Here is a 24,574-nt window from a genome sequence, read left to right as displayed (position 1 = left end):
TCGCCCTATTACTTCCTGCAAGAGCTTGTTGTTTAAAAGACCCTGGCACCTCCTCTCTCTCTCTCTTGCTTCCTCTCGCCATGTGATCTGCTTGTACCTGCCAGCTGCCTGCCACTTTCCACCACAAGTAGAAGCAGCCTGAGGTCCATGCCAGATGCAGCTGTCCCAGAATCATAAGCCAAATAAACCTCTTTTCCTTATAAATTACCCAGTCTCAGGTATTTCTGTTATAGCAACACAAAATGGACTAAAACAGAGTGGGCACCCCTAGCATAGGAGGCGCCCCAGGAAATGGGAGAGTAAGAAACAAGGGCCACTGGAGACAGGACAGTCAGAAGCACGGCCAGCTGAGGTCCTCCCCAGCCCTGCTTCCCCTCCCCTCACTGCCCCAGCTTCCCCAGCCCAGCAGCAGCAAGCCTGGTGTCCACCCTGGACTCAGCTGAATGGTGGCCCCCAAAAGCCACGTCCACCTAGGACCTGTGAATGTGATGTTATTTGGGAAAAGGGTCTCGCGGGTGAAATTAAGTTCAGGATCTCAAGACGAGGTCATCCGGGCAGGCCCTGAATCCAGTGACAGGTGTCCTGAGAAGGGAAGAGAAGGGGAGAAGAGACAGAGGAGAAGCCACGTGAAGACGGGGCAGAGACTGGAGTGATGCGGCCACAAGCCAAGGATGTCCAGAGCCACCAGGAGCTGGAGGAGGCAGGAAGGACCCTCCCCTGGAGCCTTCAGGGGAGTGCAGCCCTGCTGATGTGCCAGTTTTGAATTTTTGGCTTCCAGAACTGTGCAGGACAGATTTGTTGTCAGGCCGCCCAGTTTGTGGGGCTTTGTCACGGCAACCTCAGGAGACTAGGACCCTCATGTCCCAGACAGGCCAAGCCTCATGGGCCAGCTGCCAATGGATGGGAAGGACCTGCTTTGCTCCCACCAGGACCTCGGGAGAAGTCTTGCCTGTGACTGCCTGTGACTGCCAAGGTGGCAGAGGATCCGTCAGGGACGCAGGTTCTCTGAGCTGCCCTGGGGTCCCTGCGACTGAGGGTGGGGGCTCAGGCCCAGGATCCACCTGGCCGCATCTCAGTCTGAAAGGGCCTGTGGAGACATCAGGCTGTCTGTCACCCGGATGTGGACGTTCTGTCTCCTGAGGGCCCGTGCCAGCTGTCCTGCTGTCTGGTGATAAAAGGTTGGCAGAAGAAATCCTAACCCAGCAGCTCGGTTGGCTGGTGGGCCTCTAGATGGGAGGGTCCAGCCTGCACTGAGCTGACCCCGAGACACCCAAAGCTCGGAAACCGGCAGGGCCAGAACTTCTGCCCCTCAGCTCTGAGACCTGTATGGGGCTGGGGACCACCTGGGTGGCCAGGGCTGCGTCTCTGCCTCGGTTTTCTCATTTGTCAAAGAGGAGGGATACTACTGCACCTACTTCCAGGTTGTTGTGGGTGTGGAACATAGCCAGTGCTAGGTGCCACATTAGACATGACAGCCCCTAGCCCCTGGCCCCAGGCAAGGGCGTCCTCCCACTGGGAGGGTGAGCAGAGATTCCAGGCCTCGGTGGGAGCCTCCTGTTGGCCTCTTTGCTCCCCGTCTCAGCTCAGTTTGGATGCTTTCTCTTTCAGGAAGCCCTCCGTGACTTCATAGTCGGGGTGGCGGCTCCTCCTCTGTGCTCCCCCACAGTAAAGCCCCTCTCACTGCTCTGAGGCTGCCTGTTCCTCTGGCTTCCTCAATCCAGGGACGGCCCTCCAGGATGGGGCCCCTCCTGGAGACCTGTGTCCAGCCAGCACAAGCCTTCCCCCTCAAGAATGTCCAGGTCAAGAGACAAAGTTTGATATTAACTAGCAAAGCTCTCACATCACCAAAGAACACTTATAACACCTAGAAGGACCATAAGTCCCCTGGGCTACCAAGCCAGAGAGGGGGTTGGGCTGGGGGCCTCAGCCATGGTCCCCGACACCTGCAAGCAGCCAGTGACGACCAATGAGCTGCCACAGGAAGCACCCTGGGCTCTCCTGAGCCAGGGCAGTGGGGAGAGGGGAGGCAAGGGCTTCAGCCACATCCCCCTGACATCTGCACCCAGCCCAGCAATGACCAATCCACTGCTGGAAGCCCCCCAGTCTCCCATGCAGGAATGAGGGGGTGCCACAGCCTCAATCCCACCCCTCCTCCTTCTTCCTTCTCCCACCCTATTTCCTTCTCCCTTCATCTCTCCCCCTCCCCCCAGCTGCTCCACAACAGCATCATAGAATGTAAAAACAACAGTAATGTTAATAAATAAATAAATTTAAGGAAAAAAATGTCCAGGTCAGTTCCCAGCATCCCACGGTCCCCAGCCAGCACACAACAGGTGCTCAGCAAACGTGGAATGGAGACATGAATGGACAGGAAGGGGGGATCTCCCAGTAGAACCCCTCGGCTCATTTTGGCCCTTTGGTTTCCAGCGAGGGGAGCAGCTCAGTGCCCAGCACTGCATTCTGTGAGGACCTGGGATGGAGGGTCTCAGACCCACGTCTTCAAGTAGAGAGACAGGAGTGGTCAGCTTGGTAACATCAAGTTCCAAGCTGGGCTGGGAGGGTCTGTGGGCTGGGGAGCCCCAGCAGGGCTGCCTGTGATGGGTCACGTGTTCCCCCTTCTCCCAGGCAGGGAGGCTGGGGTGGGGGCCCAGGGCGGCGCAGGCAGGGCAGAGGGAGGGCCCTCAGGTCAGGGGTCAGTAGGGAAATTGTGTGCAGGGCATGCAGTTGACTCAGTTCACAAGGGCACGGATCAGTGCAGAGGGGACAGCATGGGTGACATCCAGGACATGAGGTTGGCTGCAAGCAGAACAGTCGTTCAGCAGGAGAGGGGGCAGAAGCGGGAGCAGGTGTGGTCAGAGGCTGGAGTCCTGGAGTTTCCACTCTAGTGCTGCGGTTCTCAAAGTGAGGTCCCCGGACCCCAGTCCTCCCCCAGGAGTGTTAGAAAGGCAGATTCTGGGGCCCACCCCAGACCTGTGGAATCAGACACTCTTTGGGGGGGGATGTAGGACCCCATCAAAAGACCTGATTTCCAAATAAGGTCACATCTCAAGTTCCAGATGGATGTTCATTCTGGGGGGACACATTCTATCCAGTGCAGGTGGAACTGCCCCATGCTCACCCACCCTACGCCGGGTGTGGTGTGGCTGTGTCCTTCCCCAGCCCCCACGGCTGCATGTCCACAGCAGACAGCTGGGTGGGGGATGCTTGGCACCTGCTGTTGCCATCCACTCCCCTCCTCACACGGGAGTGAGCCCAGGAATCTGGGCTTCTTTCTGCCTCCTCCTGTCTGGGTTGCTGAGCTGGTCGTGGCAACCACGCGTGTGGGGCCAGCCGGGCAAGAATGACCACCACGTGTAATTGCATGTGAGCACAGGTATAGTCCCCACCTGTGTCACCACAGCCAGACCCTCTGCAGGCGGGATTCCGGCGTGGCGGCTAGAGCTGTTACCTGTCAAGAACTGAGCTCCTGGCCAGGTCCTGGAAGTCTCACTTCAAATTAACTTTTATGACGTGTTGCGGAGTTTTCCTCTATATTAGATGCATTTCTCTCGATTTATTTTATTCTGGGGTTGGCACAGCATATTCTTTTTATGTATGTGTGAATGTATCTATGTAAATACACGTATGATGTTGGTGAATTAATGTTGGTGCCTTTTTTACTAAGCAAAGACCTGGGAACCAGTTAGTGGCCCCTTCAGTGGGGTTTCCTGTTGGTTCCCTTGTGCTGCATGGGGGGACCCACTGTGGTTAGGGTCTGAGGAGGCCTGGGAGGGGCAAAACCCCATCCACTCCAGGAGCTTACAGTAGTGGGGGGGATGTTCACGAAAAATTGCCCATTGCAGGAGAGTTGGATCCACGCTGTGATGACAGTTCCAGAAGGTGTTACCAGGGTGGGGGTTCTGTCCACAGGGTCTTGAGGAGTGGGACAGCCCAGCCACAGCCCCACCCCTAGAACTGGGAGGATTGCAGCAGGGTATCCAGGCTCAAGGTCAGCCATTGAGGTGCCCATGTGAATGTTGACCCAGTACGTGCTGTCCAGAGGGGAGCACGGCCACTCGCGATCTGCCCCCCCCCCCGGCCTGTTCCATTCGGGCCATAGCGAAGGCAGCCAGGTGGGGAGGGGGCTTTTGTTTTCACTCCCCATGGGATCAGGACAAAAATGGAAGCATGTGCCCTAAAAGCATCCACCTTGATGGCAGATGGACTGAATCCCTCCCAAGAGAGGTTATAGTAGCCAGGCCACGTGTCCCGCAGGGACAGAGGGGACCCCAAGGGGATGGCACACGTGTGTTTATACATATACTGTCAGGACATGCGTGTGCAGGAGTGCTTTACAGAGATGTTTGTGAGCAGAGAAAATGTGAGCTGTGCTTTGCTAGGCTGACACTCATGTAACAAACATTCCTACTATTTCTCTAAACAAGGAATCTGCAAAGTCACTAATTTAGAAAATACAAAATCTCCCCTACCGTTGTTTCCTTATAACTTCCTCCTGTGGGCAGCCTTGTCCAATCCAGGGTAATACCCTTGGCTGTGGACTTGGGCGCCCCTCTTAGAGAGCTCTACCCACTGCTCCTCAACAACCATCCCTAGCTCCCTAGTCCCCTGCAGCCTGGCAGCCCCTCCTCCTGCCCCTCCATTGGGCCATGCATCTCCATGGGGTGGTCAGTTCCCCTCTTCTGTGTGGAGCCCTGGTTGGCCTGCAGTTGTCATCGTCAACAGTGGTGACTGTTAGGTACGTCGAGACTTGCCTTGACCCGGCAGCAGAGATTGTTCTTCCCAGGTTATTCTCAGGGAAGATGAGCTCGGACTCTGCCCACCCCAAGCTGTCCAAACTCAACAGTGAGAAAGAACCTCCGTGGAACCACACTGGGTCCGATCTCGTTGTTTGCACTGAATGTCATTTGCATTGCCCCAGTGGCCTGCATCAAGGTCCTCACAAACATCTCCCAAGGAAAACTGAGAGGCCACCAGTGGAACTTCCTCCAGGTCCAGGGCTGGGGCTGGCCAGCCATCTCCTGCGCCATGGGTCTGATTTTTTCTGAAGTGCGCATGTGTGATGTTTCCCTGCTTGCCTTGGCCCCCAGGGAGCTCAGTGCCTGCTTCTGCTCTGTGTCCCTGGCCCTCTGGTGCATGCGCCAGGTGTCGATCTCACCCCAGCTTCTCTGTCCATTTTCCTCATTCCCTCATGACACTGAATCATCCTGTTGGTTCATTTGTCAGCTGCCTCTGCTCCTTCTTAGAAGGCAGGAAAAATTGGTACAGAAACACCCATGACCAGTGTCACTAACGGGTGAGAGGGCGTGGCCCTGCTCTGCCGGCATGTACCCCATCCTGGGCCTTTCTGAACCCCCCAGCCCATCCCTGAAGCCTCTGCTCTCGTGGCACCTTCTTTTGGGCACTGGGTCATCTGCAACGTGAGCACTGTGCAGCCCGCAGGGCAGCCCATCTCGGACCTGGTGGATGAGGGCACTCAGGGGCTTTGCAGGTGAATGCTGCTGTCCTGGGGCCACTGCCCAGACAGAGGTCTCTGGAGATGCTCTATCTGGGCAGCTTTGAGGTTTGTGCACCGATGGATCGTCCTGGCAGTGGGCAATACACAGGGTGGCAGGAGGTTCACAGAACAGAATCCAGGAGCTGAGGTGCTGTGGCCCGTGGCTGAGCAGCCATGTGGCCCGGACCCGCCCAGCCTCTGAGGCCCCGCGGCATTTCACATGGTGGCCGAGTGCGGTTAGATCCCGTGACGGTAGAGGTATTGTGTCCACAAAGAACTGTTGCTCAAAACCCCATGGGGCCAGGGTGTATGTGAGAGTTGGGGTGACAGCTAGTGGGGATGCAGTCTCCTTTTGGGGTGATGGAAATGTTCTGGAACACAACACTATTGATGCAATAAATGCCACACTTTATTTTTCTATTTTTTGTACTTATTTTTCCTTTTTTCTTTTTTTAAAAATTGGTTCATTTTATGTTATGTGAATTGCACCTAAATAAAAAAAAAAAAGAGGGCCGAGCCCGTGGCGCACTCGGTAGCGGCGACGCTCCCGCCGCGGGTTCGGATCCTATATAAGAATGATTGGTGCACTCCCTGGCTGAGCGCCGGTCACGAAAAAAAAAAAAAAAAGAGGGAAAAAGAAAACCTTAAAAAAAAATCAGCCAGGCATGAAATATCCAGAACAGGCAAATTTATTGGGATGGGCAGCAGCCTGGTGGGTGCCTCGGGCTGGGGTGGGGGTGGGGAAGAGTTAGGGAAATGGAGGCAGGGGGGCAAGGGATGAGGGCTACTACATACAGGGTTCTTTTCAGGTAGAGAGGATGTTCTGAATTGATACTGGTGATGGTAGCCCAACCGTGAGTAAACTAAATGCCACGGAACTGTGTGCTTTAAGTGGGTGAATGTGTGGTATGTGAGTTATATCTTAATAAAACTATTATTACAAAAAAAACAACAACCGTGGATTGTTCTGGAGAGAAGCCACATCACTGTGGCAGAGCTGAGCTCCGGCCCGCCGCGAGTCCTGGGGTGGGAGGTGAGGCTGCGCCTGGACCGTGGCTCCCCCTCCTCTTCAGACCGGCTCACCTGGGCACTGCTGGGCCCAGTGCTCCGTCTTCCCCAGGGGCGCTCCAGCACAGCCTCCGTGTCTCCCTCGGGCCAGCTGCTTTCTGACAGCAGCTTTAGGTTTCTCAGCATCTCAGACCCCTATAGAACCTGATGAAGGCCACGGACCCTCTGCTTGGGAGGGTGGGGGATTGTGCAGAGGATTTTGAGCAGTTTTGGGGAATGCAGGACCCACCCAAAGGCCCCACGATCAGAGCCCCTACAAGACAGGGCACCCCAGGTCACTGTGTTGGGGTGTCATGCTGCTCGCATGGCCTACAAGGGCTGCTCACCCAGGCCTCGGGAGAGGACAGACTGAGCAGGATGTGGGAGAAGTGGCCCCCGGGACTTCTGGAGGCTGGCCTTGCTTCTCAGGGAAGCAGGAGGCAGAGGCCCTGAGCCAGCACACTGTTCCCGCCGCTGCAGGAACCGCCTGGGGACCTCGCTGGACGGTCGTCTTTTCCCAATTTCTGGGAAGCAAAACTATCTGCAGGATAGGATTTTCTCTATGCTGAACTTCTGTGCATAACGCTTTTCTTCAACCTTCAGGGTGGCCTGCACCCAGGCGCTGCCTCATGTGACAAGATATAGGGACGTCTGGGAACGAACATCAGAGGAAAGCGTGGAGCTGTTGAAGGGGCATCTCCCAGCTGTCTTCATTTCCTGCACACATGTTCATGGCTGTGATTTATATTACTACATGTGTGTAAATGTCATAGGATTATTTTCTAGTAAAATTGTTCCTAGTTAGCACAGTAGAATTTTGAAAAAGAAAACCTAGTTTTTCATAAGCGGTGCGGGGGTTTCCCGGTTTAGCCCACGGACCTCAAGGAATAGGTGTTGTGGAGATGGGAAGATCAGGCTGCTTAGAAGGATGGCAGTGTCCCCCCAAATTCACGTGTTGAAACCTGACCCCAAGGTGATGGTATTAGGAGGTGGGGGCCTTTGGGAGGTGATCAAGTTGTGAGGGTGGAGCCCTCAAGAATGGGATTAGTGCCTTATAAAGGAGACCCCTCGCTCCTTCCACATGAGGACACAGCGAGAAGTCACTGTCTGTGAGCCAGAAAGTGCTTCCTCCCCAGGCACCGAGTCTGACAGTGCCTTGATCTAGGACTTCCAGTGTCCAGAGCTGTGAAAAACAGGTTTCAGTTGTTTATAAGCCCATTTCGTTATAGCAGCCTGAAAGGACTGAGCCAGGAACCTTGAGCAGGAGACCTCTCAGCAAGAGTCTGCCCTCTCTTGGCAGACTGGTCATCATGCCTCAGTTTCCCCAGTCTTGGGGAAGTGGTGCCCATGGCCCCTTGCAGCCCCCCCCCCCCCCGAGCTAGCACGCCAGGTAGGAAGAGATGCAAAAGCTCACACAGGAGGCGCAGGGTCCTGGCGCTGCTCTGCCTCCAGCATTCCTTCCAGCTCCTCCTTTACAGAAGGAGGGCGAGGCTCAGTGGGATTCAGCCTGGGACTGATGCAGCTTGAGTGGAAGCCAGAGGCGCACCATGCCAGCTGCCCTCGGCCGCACTGGGCAGTCCATGCCACATGCAGGGCTGGTGTTGTTTCTCAGCGGGTGCGGGGAACCCCCCACCCACCCGCCCTGACACTGGGGCCCTAAGTCAGGGTTGCTGGGTTATTGGGTGGGAGGGGGTACTGCTGCAAGTGCCGGGGCAGCATCAGGAAGCACGGACATGCTTGGTGGCCATCATCATGTCCACCCCAGGGCCTGGTATCTCCCGGTTTGGCTTCTTGTGCTCCGTGTGGTAGGATGTTTACTGATGATAAGAACACACCCATTCCTGAGCTGTCCCACGCACTGGGGCTGGCTGGTTGGCCCGGAGCTCGGATGGCAAATGCAGGGCACCTGGCAGGCTCCCAGCCTGGCCCCCAGCCGAGGGGCTGGCACGAGCCTCAACCCCCATACCCCCAGCCCCGCCTAGCTTCTGTCACCCCTCTCCACCCTCCCTGTCTCCCCCAGGACCTCCCACTCGCGGGCCAAGGCCGAGGCGGCCCTCACGGCAGCACAGAAGGCCCAGGAGGAAGCACGGATCGCCAGGATCACTGCCAAAGAGTTCTCACCTTCCTTCCAGCACAGGGAAAACGGTGAGTCCCGCCAGGCCCATGCCAGCTTCGCGGGCGGGTGCTGGGAGGTCTGGGCTTGGATGCAGCCTGCGTGCTGCCTGGGGCTGGGCTGAGCTCGGCCAGATTCCACCACGGAAGCCGCCACCTCGCCTCGCACCTGCTTCCCCTCCAGATGGCGCATGTCCAGGCACATGCCTCTCAAGTCACACACTCCCTGTTTCCATAGCTGCATGTCCCTGTGTGTCCGTATCACTCCCTGCTGTCCACCGTGATGGATGTCCACCTGCTCAGTGTGTGCCACCTCTCCCTGCTCATCCCTAGTGTTATTCCAGAATTTTCTGTGATGACGGAAATATTCTATCTGCTCAGTCCAATGCAGCAGCCACAAGCTGGTGTGAGCTGCAGCAAGTGTGACCATGGAACCGAGTCTTTAGCTTTGTTCACTCTTACCTACAGTTAAGTGTGAACAGCCACGCATGACCCCTGGCTGACGCATCAGATGGCACAGCCCTGCTGTGTGTTTGGAAGGAGCTGGAAGCCCCTGCCACATTTGGGAACCTCGTTCTTCCCTCTAGGGGAGGGGTTGTGGGCAGTGACGTGTTTCCTTCTGAAGTTGGGAGGCTGTGACCTGACAGCCTGACATGGTGGTGGTGGAGGGCAAGGAGGAGAGGTGCCAACAGCAAGGTCCTCGCGGGCTGTCTCCCAGCCCCACATGCCACTAATTGATTCCACTGCTCGGGGCTGCTTTATCTCCTCCCAGAGCCTCAGTTTCCTTATCTGTAACGGAAGGGGACTCGATCATGTCTAAGCCTCCGTAGTGTGTGAACAGTGGCCCCCAAGAGACCCATCCTCTGAAAGCTCCGAATGTGATCTTATTTGGAAAAAGGGTCTGTGCAGGTGGAGTGGAGGTATGGATCTCCAGAGGAAGTTGTCCTGGATTACAATGAGCCCTAAATTCAGTGACATGTGTTCTTAGAAGAGACAGAAGAGGAGAGGACAGAGACACAGAAGAGAAGACAGTGGCAGAGGTTGCAGCAATGTGGCCACAAGTCAAGGGTCACCGGAGGCCACCCACAGCCGGAGAGAGCCCTGGAGCAGACTCCCCCTCAGAGACCCCAGAAGGAATGCGGCCTGGCCACACCTGACCTCAGACCTGCAGACCATGGGAGAAGAAACTCCTGCTGTTGCAGCAGCCCCAGGACACCGCGCAGTCCTCGCAGCGCTGGCATGGAGGGCAAAGGCCATCTTCCGGCCAAAGGCTGGGCGTCCTGCAGAAGCCTCCTCCTTGAGTTCCTGTCCCTGTGGGGGCTGCTGTGATGGAGACCCAGTGCCCACAGGGGGCAGAAAGGAGCCGTAGCCTCATGGGATGGCTCAGGAGCACGTCTGCCTCCCCCGTTGTGCCCGGATCCTGGTTCACTCCTGCCTCCCGTGGAAGACGTGTCTCAGGAGCCCTTCCTCTGCAGCTCTCCTCCTGGAGGGAGAATTTAGATCACGCGTTTCACTAGCGCTGGGGTGGTGTTAAGTTTGTTCTGGGATTTGTCTTCCTGACATATGGGCATTTCCTGGTCCCCCCACATCGGAGACGGCTTGGCCGCGTGGGGGAGGTGCAACACGGGCCTGGTATTGCCCATCACGCAGTGCCCTCATGGCCAGCAGCTGTTGTCCCCTTCTGACAGATAACAAAACTGAGGCTCCAAAATGGGGAGTGGATAGTGCCAGGTCGCTGGCAGAATGTGGCAGGATCAAGATTTAAAACAAGGCCTGACCGCAAAGCCCATGCTGCACCTGCTTCGAGAGGCAAGTTACCAAAGTGTCCCAGACAGGGAAGGACCGCCCACCTCCAGCCTCTCCGCCGATGCTGCCAGGAGGGCTCTGGGTCTGAGAGCTTGGGACGGCTGAGACTTTGCCTAAGGCAACGTGGCTATTTAGTGGTGGGACCAAAACAGAACCTGGTTTCAGCCCAGCCCTGCGGTGTCCAGGGCTGGGTCACTACTGCTGATATCCCCCCACCACACATCCAGGACAGAGATAGGAGGAAGGCACTGGAATTGAGCCACATGCACTCCAAGCTCTGTTTGCATCTTCACAGTGAGGCTTGCAAGAGCGTCGTGTGCTCTGGGGCTAACTCCAGCTGAGAACGCATGCACTCCTGGCGTGGTGCTGCTGGTGGTCAAGGGGCTGGGGCTGTGTAGGAGGCCAGGCCCCCTCCAGGGTGCGGGTCTGTGGGTCTGGCCAGGCCTGACCCCAGTGTTGTCAGCAGGCAGATGGGAAGGCCGGGACCACCACAGATGGTCCCTTGGAAGATGCTGGCCCCTGGGAAGTCTAGTCCCAACCAAGGGGGCAGTGGCAAGGTCATGGGGCTCTCTGACGGGGCCAGGACCCCCTTCCCACATAGGACCCCGGGAGGACAGTGTAATGGGAGGGGCCCAGGACTGGGGGTTGGGCGTGCAGGTCTCAGTGCAGTTCCATGCGTACCCCTCTGGACTGTTCCCACTCTGTGTGACCACCGAGAAGCCACACTGAGTGAGGCCTCAAGGTAGCCCAGCCCCATACCCATGTGGCAGATGGGTGCAGATCCACAGGGGGCTGATCACTCACCTGGAGCCATACAACTGCACCCTGGGTCAGGGCCGCAGCCCTGTCCTGGTCCATGCTGCATCTTACAGCCACCAGAGATGAGAGCAGAAACGGCTCTGCACGGTGGACGTCTCTCTGTAAACAGAGGGGCCAGCTAGGGGCAGGCAGACAGACCTTCTTTTGCCCAGAAGCCAGAGGCTGGGGAGGGAGCTGTGAGAACGTTGCATCCAAGGCTGCAGAGTGGCTGCGGCTGTTGGTGTCCTGGTGGTTTCCAAGAGGGGGCAGCCTCAGTAACCCAGGGAGAAGATGGCTTGAGGGCCTGGGACTTTCTGCAGGACAGGGTGCCAGTGGCGGGACCCTGCTGTCCTGGGGCTGAGACTAGGACTTTGTGGTGTTAGGCAGGGATAAGAAATGCCACATTCTCCTATTTTTACAAAATGAATAAAATCTAGCCTGGTTCCTGTTTCCCCGTGTTGACAGGAGACACAATCTGTCATTTTGGGGGGGGTGTTCCCTTTTGCTGGGGCCTCATGGAGTCCCAGAGAGGTCTCAGTGGCTGGTCCTGCTCTGCCACGCCTCCCCGTCCATTGCACTGAGCTACCTCCAGGCAGGGTACTGCCTGCTGGCCGCAGAGCTGCCCCTCCCAGGGCCCTGAGGTTGCCCCCACTTGCCGGGGCTCCCTGCCTCTGAGATCTTTGGAGACCAGGAGCTTCTCAACCACCTGCACAGGAGGGGGGCCCAGCCCTGGCGGCTGTCCCAAGTCAGGGAGGGAGCCCATTCCTGAGCTGTCATGCCGGCCCTGATGCCCAGGAGAAGGCAGTCCAGGCTCTCTTTCAACAGGCTGTCCCAGCACCTGACCCAGGTATTCCTGGGCAGCTGGTGCAGTTGGTGACGCTGCTTGGATACTGCTTAGTCTCCCCAGGCTGCAGGACCCACAGGGGAGCAGCTAGCATGAGATGCTTCCTCTCATCCTCGGGAGGGACAGGTCAGGGGAGGAGCCCTGAGACTGCATGGCATGGGCAGGCCAGCATGCACGCGGCTCTCCAAGCCTCGGCCCCTGCAGTCTAGGGTGGAGGCTGGGGCATCCAATGGGGGGCGCTGGGAACCAGTTAGCAGCCCCCACCTTCCTTCGCCTGTATCCCTTTGGTGAGTGGGGAGCACCCTGTCTGGGTGTTGGTGCGGTCTCGCTCCAGAGCGTCCGGGTCACCCTGTCCTCTGTGTGCTTCTTGTCTCCCCCTCACAAAGGGCTCGAGTACCAGCGGCCGAAACACCAGATTTCCTGTGACGACATCGAGGTGCTCTCCACCGGGACACCCCTGCAGCAGGAGAGCCCAGAGCTGTACCGCAAAGGCACCACCCCTTCCGACCTGACCCCTGACGACAGCCCCCTGCAGAGCTTCCCCGCCAGCCCCACGACCACCCCACCCCCTGTCCCCGCCTCCAGGAACAAGGTCGCCCACTTCTCCCGGCAGGTCTCAGTGGATGAGGAGCGGGGCGGGGACATCCAGATGCTCCTGGAGGGCCGGGGAGGGGACTATGCCCGCAACAGCTGGGGCGAGGAGAAGGCTGGGGGCTCCAGGGGCGTCCGCAGCGGCGCCCTCCGCAGCGGTCAGCCCGCAGAGGACTTCCGCTCCCGGGGCTCGGGCCACAAGCAGCCCGGGAACCCCAGGCCCCGGGAGCGGCGGACGGAGTCCCCCACCGTGTTCTCGTGGACTTCCCATCACCGGCCCAGCAACCACAGCTGCGGGAGCACCAGGCTGCTGGAGCCGGACGAGGAGCGGCTGAGCAACTACAGGCTGGAGATGAAGCCCCTGCTGAGGATGGACGCCTACGCGCCTGAGCCGCAGCCCCAGAAGAGGCGCTACGGCAAGGGGGGTGCCTGCCGGGGCTTGGGGGAGGACCACCGTCCCGAGGACCGGGGCTTTGGGGTGCAGAGACTGAGGTCAAAGTCCCAGAATAAGGAGAACTTCCGGCCAGCCTCCTGCACAGAGCCCACAGTGCAGAAACTGGACAGCCTGCGGCTGGGGGATCGAGCCGAGCCCCGGCTGCTGCGCTGGGACCTGACCTTCTCCCCGCCCCAGAAGTCCCTGCCTGTTGCACTAGAGTCCGACGAGGAGAACGGGGATGAACTCAAGTCCAGTGCGGTGAGTGGGCACCGTAGGGCCAGTCCCTGGAGGCGAGAACCCTGGGTCGTGTCTCCCGGGGATTCCGGTGTCTCCCCTGCCCCTCTCCACAGGTGGGGTGCAGGAGGGGCAGCTCTCAGTGGAGGACATATTCCCATGGCAAGCTTGGACCCTGCCCCACACGAAGCCAATGGGGAATGTGTCATATTTCCTTTAGATAGGTTCCTGAGCGGCTACTCGCAGGCAAGTCCTTTTAGAAAGCACTTGGGGGGTCTTGAAGCCCCCCAAAAGAAACCAGGCAGCATGGTGCTCTGTCCTCTCCCAGCCTTCCCCTGACTTGTTCAAACCCCAGCTGCTCAGGAGGACTCGCCACTCCGGGTCAGTAGCCCACACCTCCAAGTGTCCGTGTCCTGGAGAGGAGCCTAGGGGAACAGAAACAGAGGGCTCAGGGGTTGGGGCCCAGGCAAGCCCTGGGCTGGGAGTCAGGATCCTCTTTGTCCAGGCAACACCTCTGTGTTTCGAACACCTTTTATGTGCTAGACACCAGGCCAGGTGCTGGCTCCAACCACTGCCTGAGACGATGTGTGTCCCGCTCCCTGGATGAGACTCTGCAGTAGAGTCACAGCAGTTGTCTAGGGAGACACCATGGCCTTCTTTTCTATGGCAGCCGTGGTTCTAAAAGTGCAGTCATTTCCTGGGAGATTTTTAGAAATGCAGATTCCTGGGCCTCACCTCCGGTTTATCACATCCCAGGGGTGCTGAGGCTCACTCACACAAGAGGACCCTGTGTGAGGCTCACCCTTAACCTCGCCCAGACACCCCCACCCCAAATTCATTGCTCCCCATGGCAGGCAGTTTGGAGGAAGAACAGCCCCCCCGGCTAAAGTGAGGGTGCAGGGCTGAGGACATCTCAGGCCCCCTCACCCTGTGGATTCCACTCCTGTGCCCAGCAGTGCCCGGTTCCCCTGACCAGACGAGTGAGAGTGAAGGGCCAGTGAGACAGCAGCACGTGGGCCCCTGCGGAGCTGGGCAGTGCCCTGACATTGTGGCTTCATTTGTAAAGCAGGAAATAAAGGCGACTGTCCCACAGGCTGTGGAGGACGAGGGGGATGCACTCAGAGCAGAGAATGGCTCGTGGTGAGCTGGCATCACCCACAAGCCTGGCATATTGGGATGTAAGTTTGTCACTGAGGCTGCAGCAGGGGTCAGTGTCCTTGGGTGGCCCACTGGCCTCCAAGACCTGTTTGTGCCTGCCTGAACTTCAAACCACTGTGAACATCTGTGTCTTGCTGGCTGGTTGGTTCCTAAAATGCCCTCCCCCTGCAAATACCCACAGAAAGCAGCCCCCTCCGCCCCCCCAGCTGTGCTCCCATTGTGATATAGGCTGCACGCGGTCATTTCAGGAGCAGGGAGTGATGGGCATGGGTGGGAGATGCGGGAGCAGGCTCTATATTTAGTCCGATTAAACATGTTGGCACTTTGGGTGCTTTAAACCCGAGCTCCCTTGGGCCCATGTGAAGCAGGGGACGAGCTCCAAGCCAGTTTCTAGAGTGTGGGGTCGTTCTGGGGAGGGCCAGGGAGCTGTGGTTTCTAGCTCTGTCCTCGCCCGAGGGCTGATGATCTGGGACCCTCGTCAAGCCCCGAGATCACGTCTGGGCCCCACCCTGTGAGGAAGCCAACCAAGGCCAAGGGGGACGAGACTCCAGTGTCACCCTGGGGTCAGCCGGTGTGGGGCTTGTGCAAGGCTCATCCACACATCCTGCTGGCAAGCACGTCTCCTTCTCTTCCTCTGGCCCCATGCCTTGGGAGCTGTGCTGCCTGCTGGGTCTGTGAGGGCTGGGGTAGGGGGCAGAGGGGAAAAAACAGGCCAAAGTTTCTGGGATCCGCTGGCCACGGGTGGGCCCAAGCAGGTCCTGGCGATTCAGGGGGAAGCCACCTTGGGTGTGGGTCACCTGGGTCCTACCTCCGGCTCTGCCAGCGGATGAACCCCATGGCCCTGGCTGAGTCCTTGGATGTTCCCAGGCCTCAGGTTCCTCTTCCGTGAAATGATGGTGTGATCTGGACCCCTTTGCTCTGAACTCTGCCATGGCTGGTGACGGCTACAGGGAGCAAAGCTCAGGGACCCATGGAGCCAGATGGTGGGGTCACTGTGGTGGTGGGTGGGGAGGGGCGATGTGTGTGAAATGCATAAGGCCGGGGGGATGGGAGGGGCCCCGGCCAGGCAGGCTGTGCTCTTACACAAGCAGGCTCCAGGCCCGGAGCAGCTCCACCCGCAGCCCCCACTGCGGTGCCCCCAACCCCCCACCTGCTGCTCTGGCTCGGACATACTGGTCAGTCAGGGCTGATCTCACGTGGCCCCAACCCTCAGGCTGAGAAATGCCGGGCTCATCTCCTCAAATGGGCTGGTGGGCTCCACCCTGGGGTTGGCACTGCAGGGTTGGTCCTGTCCACCCCTGCCGCTGCGGCCCTGTCTCTGCTCCCAGGAAGGGCTGGTTCAGCCCAGACATCACGGCCCCCAAGGTCATACTGGGATTAGAGGTGGCCAGGATGGGGTTTGGGGCCAGCTTGCTTGTCTTGCTGAGTGGAGCCCCTGGGATTGTCCACTGTGATCCTGAGGAGACTTTTACGAGTGGTCTCTGGCACAGTCAACAGGCACCACTGGTGCTGCCGCATCCCTCGTTCCCACCTGCTCCTCCAATGACCACGGGCCTGGGGCTGCTGGGAGGCTGAAGGTGCTCCCAGGCCCGGGAAGGACTGGGCTGAGTCCCCAGGGGGACTGTGTTTCCTGGGCGGGAGGGAACCAGCCCCCAGTGCATGGGAGGGATGGTGCTGGTAAGAGCTGAAGGGCATGTGGCTGGTCAGCAGAGTGGGGTGCCCCACACCTGGGAGGCAGAGCCCAGTGGGCAGTTTGTGGACTTGGGAGCCAGGCAGGCCCAGCTTCCAGTCTTGGTGGTTTTGAGACCTGAGGATGTTTCCGAGCCTTGGTCTGTCTTGCTGTGCTGAGATGACTGGATGCACTCTTGTCAAGGTCACGTGTGAAGCCACAGCCCAGCCCTGGCACTGGTAAGCACTTGGTGTGGCATTCGTCAGCTTGGTGCTTGACTAGGTCTGTTGGCAGGGGCTGTGTCAAGCAGTCTCTTTTTCAAGGAAACCACACAAAGGCAAGGGGCATGTGTCAATAGCCTGGCGGGGGTGGTGTCCAAGACCCCGTGTGAGCAGGGGCCGTGGCCGTGGGACACCGGCCAGGCAGCCTCAGGAGACAATAACAAGGAGCACTGGGCTAGCAGGTGTGGACAGCATAGCCGGGGGGGAGGGGGGCCTCGGCCATGGGATCTGCCATCCTTGAAGGGCAGAGGGTACAGAGGGGTCTGAGTGGCCCCGTGAGGGTTGTTTCAGGACTCTTGGTTGCGCTGGTGCCCGGAAAAGACTAGTGTGGGAGCTGGTTTCAGGGCCTGAGTCTCAGGGGCAGCGATGTCACCTGGCTGGTGGTACGGCCAGGAGGGACAGGGGATGGACAGAAGGACCCATAGAACAGAGGGTATCAGGCAGGAGGAAGGTGAGGGGATTCCACGGCCATCAGGCTCCCATCATTCCCCTGCCCCCAGCGCCACTCGTCTGTGTTCTCTATGGATGTCTTTTCTGGACACTCCATTTGAATGGATTCATATGACACGTGGTCTTTTGTGACTGGCTCTTCCATGCAGCATCATGCTTTCAGCAATTATCCACATCACAGCATGTATCTACTCCATTCCTTCGTGGTTTTTTTGGCAGCTGGCTGGTACAGGGATCCGAACCCTTGACTCTGGTGTTATCAGCACCATGCTCTCCCAAGTGAGAAACAACTCCACGCCTTTTTATGGCAAAATACACCATTGTATGAATAGACCATGTTTTGTATCTCCAGTCATCCATCGATGAACACTTGGCTTTTTTCCACTTTCTGGCTGTTGCAAATAATGCTGCTATGAATATACATGTGTGAATTTTTGTGTGGATCTATAACTTCATTTCTCTTGGGTATATACCTAGGGGTGGAATTACATGTGGTAACTCTGGTTAATCTTTCAAGGAAGTGATGGACTGTTTTCCAGTCCCTTATTTGAGAGGCAAGTAGCTAGCTGGCAGCTCTGGCAGAGGTCTGCCCAGGGTGGCTGCGCTGACCCTCAGCCTCGCATGGTGTGGGCGGCCCATAGCCAGGTGCAGTCTGCAAGAATCACTGCAGAAGGGAGTCCCAAGGACCGGCACTGGTGCTACCAGATGACAAAGGCATGAAGCGAGGTGGCAGCTGCAGAGCACCCAATCTGGGCCAGGCCACAGGGCTCTCATCCCGAGCTGAGTGGCTTAAGTGGGGGCCTGGAACTTGGGGCACCAGGAAAGGTCTGAAGGACTGGGACGGCTGCTGCAGAAGGGCTCAGGGACAGTGACCAAGGCCAGAGGCAGCTGGCAACGAGCACAGAGAGGGTAGGTGTGAGCCCAGCTTACAGGAAGGCGCATTTAGAGGCCTATTGGAGGCCTCTACTGAGCTTAGGGGCCACACTGGTTGGGCCACATCTGATGCTGGCTGTGGCTGCCACATGGGCTCTGCTGAAATTCCAGTCACGATGCTATCAAATCCCAGCTCCAGAGTTAGGCAGCTCATGACTGGCAAAAACAAAGCAGGCGGTGGATGTTTACTTAAAGAAAAGTAGGTTTTCTTTCCAAAGGGCAGCGGGACAGCTGGTGCTAAGGATTTCAGAGCCTCCAGGAACCCCAAGAGCAGTCTCTCCAGATGCAGAAACAAGTGGGGGCCTCCTCCTCGCCTTCAGCCCTGGGGATTCATCTTCAGAAGAGCAGCGTGCCTGCCACTCCCTAAGTCACCCTTCCCTCTCCCACCCTCTTGGAACTTCTGGTTGGTCTATGAGAAGTCGTGGGCAGTGTGGCCAAAACGGAGCGCACCACCCGACGCCATGAGCTCACCTCTCCTCTCCTGTCTGTTGCAGGGCTCGGCGCCTATTCTGGTAGTCATGGTGATCTTGCTCAACATTGGAGTCGCCATCTTGTTCATTAACTTCTTCATCTGATGAGGTTGTCGCGGTGGCAGAAGGAATGGTGTGCAACACAGGGCATCAAAAGCAAAACAAGGGAAAGAGCATAGCTCGGACAGTCCAACGACTTCCAAGTCTCTTCACAGAAGACATGACTGGGTATCACTCACAGATTGCCTTTTTTTCCGGGTAATGTTTTTTGGATTTTAGCCAAAATTCTTTGCTTGTATAACATTATGCTGTGTGGCACGGCAGAAGGAGGCCAGCACGCCGACCCTCCAGCTTGATGTGGAAAGAGAACGGATCCCAGCGAGCCAATGGCAAAAAAGAAGCGACCATCGTCATCATCACCCCTCCCGTGGGGTGGTGGGTAGGCGGCAAATGGAGGAACCTCAGAGAAGTGGCACTGCGCCTACCAGGAGGCGCTCTGCAGACAGCGGGTGGACTGTTTCCCTGTCTGGAATAGCTGGGTAGTGAGCGTGGGTATGAGGTGGGACATGGGTGTCCTGCACGTGGGAGGGTGTGGAGGATGCCTCCTGCCCACAGCCCCCTCCTGGGCTGGCTCCCCAGCGAGTCCTACCATGAGGTCCTTACTTTCCGCTCACTTATTGCCTGTCTGGCCACCCAGGCCCCAGGGGCCAACACAGACCCTGCCGGGCACTCTGAGCATGGAAGCCAAGGGGCAGTGCCCGCCTGGGCTCTGAGCATGTGGCATTTGTGCACTCAGTAGCAGGATGTACATTCAGGCTTCCGTGTCCTTGGCAGTGATGGCCTGTAAAGGATGTCATCTTCTCTTGCTGTTACTGACCTCCACGGGTTTTCACATCTTTGTACCGTGCCTGCCTCGACTCCCCCAACAGATATGCATATTCCCACCAGACGCCTCAGTGCTACTCCAGGGCAGGTCTGGTCCCAGGGCGGGAATGTGGTTGACACCCAGTGGCTTGAAAACTGTCGCACATCCACTCCTGCCCCCAATGTACAATGTAACTTGTTTCGGTCCAACAAAAACAGGCTCCTTCTGTCTCTGCCTTCTCTACCAGGGTTGTTCCATCATCCACACAAAAGAACCAGGTTTGCCAGAACGTCCAAGGCCCATGGCCCTGGCTCTCCTGCGTACAGACGTGTCTGGGGGGGTCCAGGCCCATCCGTATGCAGGACGCCCTGCGCTCATGCCTGGGGTGGCCCTCACCGTGACTTCCCGCCAGTCTTCTTGGGTACAGCCCCTCTTTTGGACTCTGCCTTGCTTTGCTTATGTTTAGCTGTTTCTCTGCTACCTTTTGAGCAGATTTCTTTACTACAATGCACTGGATTGCTATATTTTTAACCAGAAATAAACTAAAGATTAGAGCATGTTCCAGTTAAATTCAGTTTTACTGTTTTCCGTTACACATTCAATCCCCAGTCCTTCTCACGGTTTGGTTTGGGGGACACAGGGGAGGGAGGGAGGATCAGAAGGTAATACGATACATTTCTGATAATGTTGCTTTCTAAAGGGATATTACATCTTTTTGTACATCTTACTTTTCCGTTCCTCTTTTTTAATATCGAGTGGTTGCTGCAGACCTGAAGTGAACCAAATAAAGATTCCTGCTCTTTGCAGCTCTAAGAATCATCCATGCTGGGAAATGTGTTTTGTAATTCTGTCTGCAACTCTTTAAGACTGTAGAGACTTCTTTTGTACATTCCAGTAATTTCATGACACATAAGGGGATCTACAGATGCAGGTTACATGTTTACACACAAACACTATGTGATGCAAATAAACTCGATGGCACAAGTGTGTGTATCACTGAGTGGGAGCACCTGTGGTTTCATGCCAAGGTGGCTCTCACGAGTGACGGCCAGCACATCCCAAACTGACACCCCACATTTCACCTGCACTGAGCACGTGTGGAGGGTGAAGCCATTTTCCAGCATTCCTGGTGCATTCTGAGCAGTTTTGGTCAAGACTAAAATGCAGTGGACGTGCTCTAGAAAGCTAAGCTTTAACTGGTTTCCAAATGGGGCGATAAGGGTGGGACAGGGCTGCCTCTGTGCATTCCTGCAGGCTGGCCCTGTGTTGGTGTGCCGTGGCTTGCTCTTCCTGTCTGCCCATAGCCTCAGCCTCCCCGACAGTCACTCTTCCTGGGCTACGTACGTGGGTGTGTCACATTGAGCTAGGGGAGGACAGCAGAACAGCCAGGACAGAAGAGCATGTGGTGGGCTCCCTGCACACAGAGTGCATGACAAGTTTTAATTAATACCCAGAGCAGCCTCGTGAGGACTGCTTTCTTCCCCCGACATCTCCTTACATGCTCTAGATGTGAAAACCAGAATGACTCGTCTGAGAGGCTGCAGCCAGTGCCATGAATGTGGGGGACAGTTAGCCCGCCCCTACAAATCTATACATGCCCCCTGCCCTGGAAGATCCAGAAAAGACATGCTGCCCTCCGAGGTCATCAGGCAAAGCTGTTCTTGTCCATAGTTCACCTGTTTCATTATCAAAAACCTGAGGAACCTCTGTACACTTGTGCTTTTTAAAGTTTATTAGCACACAGGAAGTGCTTGGACCATTTCAGGCACCTGAAAACTTCTCCATTCTTTTGGCTCCTGAGTTTTGTGATCATTAGTGCGCAGGATTCCCAAAGATATAGATCAGGCATGCAATACGTAAACCAAAATAACTGATTAGGAAGATGATGGAGACAGAGGAAAAGTTCAGTGTAGCTGAGAAGATGCAAGGCCTGCTGCCCACATCATTCAGGGAGAGGGAGGGAGTCCAGAACGCAGGGCTTTCAGCCCTTCTTCCTACACAGGCCAACCACACCTCACGGCCAATAAACTTGTTTTTGAAACCCCCTTCCGTGGGCTGGGGTGTAGATGCGCACTGCAGAAGGGCGGGCTCTTCCCTGTGTGCACCACACAGGACACCCGCTGCAGCTGGAAGCAAGACCCCAGGCCGGCTCTCACTAGCCCGGGCCTCCTCAGGGTCTGCGCACGGGTGGCCGCGCATGCCAGCTATGAACGCACTCGCTCCTTGCCCTTTCAGGACCCAGTCTGGACACATCACACAGCCACCCCACTCACGCACTGGAGGGCTGCCAGGAGCCCGCATGGGGTGCTCAGACAGCAAGCCCAAGGTGCCACAGACAAGGGGGATGAGTATTTGTGGGAGCAAAGGAAATGTGCTTTTTGTACTTTTTAGCTTGGGTTTTTGGTTATACTTTAACAACTTCCAAACATCCCGAATCAGCACCAGTGTTGTTTCTCTGGGCAGGATTTTCCCCACTTTGCACCTGTGGGGATGGGAGAGGCCTAGGAGGAGCAGGGCGCTGCCCCTACGAGGAGGTTTCAGGGCAGTGTGTCCAAGACCTCTGCTCTCCCCTCTAAAATTCTTCATGGGAGAGTTGCTTATTTCATTCATACGGCAATAAAACACTTTTCAAGATTAAAGGTTGAGGGACAACCTTCTCTTTTCTACATTAAACTCTGTTTTTTAACTCTTCATAGGTCTTGTCTTCCAATTTTTCTTGTCTTTGGTCTCAGGAACTTAACATAAAGGTGCCTATAGTTTTTAACACACCTGCTTCCACAGCTGGGCATGCTGCCCAGCTCCTGGGAACGGCTGACAGAAGCCTCTGTTTCTCTATACTGAGTAAATATGACAGAGTCATTTTTATACAGTGTCTTACACCTTGTCTGGGATGAGGATCTGCCTCCTGTTCAGTAACAGGACCCAGACTCCAGATGAAGAGATGAGTGGCTCCACCTGTTGTCAGCTCAGGAGTCCTGTCAGTTGCATTCTCTTTCCCGCCTGGCCATGGGGCAGGCAATGCTTTCAGCAAGCAAGGACTAAGAAACAATCTGTCCCCCAGTGCTGAGAAGTGTCGCTAACTCAGCCTTAAAAGAAGAGAAAGTGCAGTTGCCCTTGTTTAAAAAACAAAACAAAACCCAAGCTGTATTCTTACAATGTATCCCTATGCCTGGCAGATGTGAAATAAGGACTATACGGGAGCTGGACAGGTAGGAGAGTGAGGGAGCGAATCACTAGGACACTGCAGGGTGGCCCTTCCTGAGGACATGGAAGACGGCAGGGGAAGGTGGCACCTAGAGAGCTGCCGGCGGGAGGTCACAGTCACGCAGAAGGGCTGGTCTCTGCTGGATGCTGCCTTGAGCTGCCCAGGTAAGCGAGCGTGGTTTGGCGCTCAGGAGCAGGGGACCCCGAGGGCAACGCAGGCAGCTCTGAAGGAGATTAAACACTCTCCAAAACTTCAGCCCACATTGCTTTTTGGTTTTTCTTCCTGAAACCTCAACAGTGGAAGTGCCTTAGGTATAAATGAAGTGACCACATTTTGTCCCAGCTTATTCCTAAACCTCAGAAAGGCAGGTGGCCCCGCCAGGGAGGGGGACAGATCCAGGCGCCATGTGGGGGCCAGGTTGCGGGTCTTGGGAAGGTGGGCAGCACCCTGGCACACCTACCTCACTCCTGCTGGCTTACCCTGACCACTCCCCATTGCCTAAGATACAAACATCCCATTTCAGACCCGATGCTGTGCACTGTCCCATGTATACGCACGTCCCATCCACTGCCCTTCCCCCTACGTCTGTGCCACACAGGGACGCAGGTCTCCAGGTATGCCCAAAGCTACTTAGTGACAACTGCAACCTGGATGCCAGGAGTGCTGAGGTGGGGCCTTTGCTGGACACTTGTTCTCCCCTCCTCCTCCCTCTCCAACTGCACGCTCTGCAGCAAGACCAGCCGCCACTGCCTCCTTACAGAGGGTGATGCTGTGTCTTGTCCAGGGCACGACCCAAGGCTGGCCGTGAGTGTTTCTATCCCACAAGGTCAGAGCATGACATTCTATGAAACACAAAGGGTTTCCAGTGGATACTGCGTTCAACCCTGATCACCACCATCATCATGCAGCCCAAGGGGTTTCTCTCCCCCTCTAAACGGTAAACAGGAAGATACATCACCCAGCCAACTCATCTTCAACACACAACTCTTCCAGACCGCCTGAGTCTGCAGAAAGGAGGACACCGGCCAACAGGGAAGGTGGCCTCCTCTACCCAGGGCGGTTCCCAGATACTGGGGTCAGGCAGAAGGAAGAAAACAGGTGTGTGGGGGGAGGAGCTGGCTCTGCAGGGCAGGACCGTCCCTTCCTTCGGAGGCCAAGCCCATCTGAGGACTCATCCTGCACCCCCAGCCTGGGAACTCTCAACAACTCTCACATGCGCCTCTGAGTGAGACCCACCCCCCAAGCACTGCCACCATCAGAACAGCCATGGCCGGCAGGCGGCCACTGGGGCAACACATCCTCATGCAAGCTCAGCAGTTCCCACGGGAGCCAGTGCACTCTGCCCGCTGAGCTGACCTTGACTTCTCTAGGTGGCTCTGCTGATCTGCACCATTCACCGTTCCCAAGAAAGGACATCCTGTGTGGCCTGACTGAAGTCAGCACAGATGCACTGCTCGCCCCCACCCTAGACATGACCCGCTCACCCTGGTGCAAGTGTCTTTTTGTGAATTCTAGTGTAAAATGATCTTAGTCTGTATTTTCTTTTCAGTTTTTTTCCTGACACATGTGAACTGCAAGTATAGTGTAACTACTCTGTGCATTGACAAAAAGGGATGTTGACTGTGTTCTGATTTTCCTTACTGATGAAGTGGCTAAAAAACTAAAAATAACTTGGTTACTTACAAAATGAAAAAATTTTCTTTACTGCTGTGTGAAAGCAAGAAACGCTGTCACGATTAGAAAAAAAACTCTGCTCCTTTCAGTAATAAACATCATTTAAAATGCTGGAAAACTGGTTTCATCTCATTATAAATTGGTGTCTTTACTGAAGTTCTTTTACTGCCAAAATTGCAAGATGGATAAATACAAATTCCTTTTTAAGGAACTGAGCCTATGGCATCCAACAGTGTCTCTGCAATATTTAGAGGATCTCATTACCTTTTGGGCAGGAAGAGCACTGTGAAGGCAAATCTGAGATGAATTCCACACCGTGCCCGTGCCAGCAGGTCCTGTGTAAGTAGACGGTTTCATTCACTTACCAGGTGCTGAGTGCAGCTCCCCATGCCGGCCCAGGTCCCTGCGTGTGAAATGAGGAGGTGCACAGGACACCCGGGTACTCGGCACCAGCAGGTAACACAACCACGGCATTCACCACCTCCTTGAGCAGACAGAGGGCACATA

General features: G+C 56.3%; 1 protein-coding gene across 1 annotated transcript in view; it reads left to right on the top strand.

Moving 5' to 3' along the window:
• Positions 1–18,428, top strand: part of JPH3 (junctophilin 3) — an 89,843-nt gene extending 71,415 nt beyond the window's left edge. The window contains exons 3-5 of the mRNA XM_063113073.1: positions 8,562–8,686; positions 12,488–13,386; positions 18,348–18,428. Of these exons, the coding sequence (XP_062969143.1) occupies positions 8,562–8,686; positions 12,488–13,386; positions 18,348–18,428 (1,105 nt within the window). The remainder of the gene's footprint in view (positions 1–8,561; positions 8,687–12,487; positions 13,387–18,347) is intronic.
• Positions 18,429–24,574: the final 6,146 nt, after the last annotated feature.

Source organism: Cynocephalus volans, chromosome 10 (assembly GCF_027409185.1).
Source record: "Cynocephalus volans isolate mCynVol1 chromosome 10, mCynVol1.pri, whole genome shotgun sequence".
NCBI lineage: Eukaryota > Metazoa > Chordata > Mammalia > Dermoptera > Cynocephalidae > Cynocephalus > Cynocephalus volans.
The sequence above is the reverse complement of the archived record's forward strand: the minus strand, read 5'-3'. Positions and strand labels throughout refer to the sequence as shown.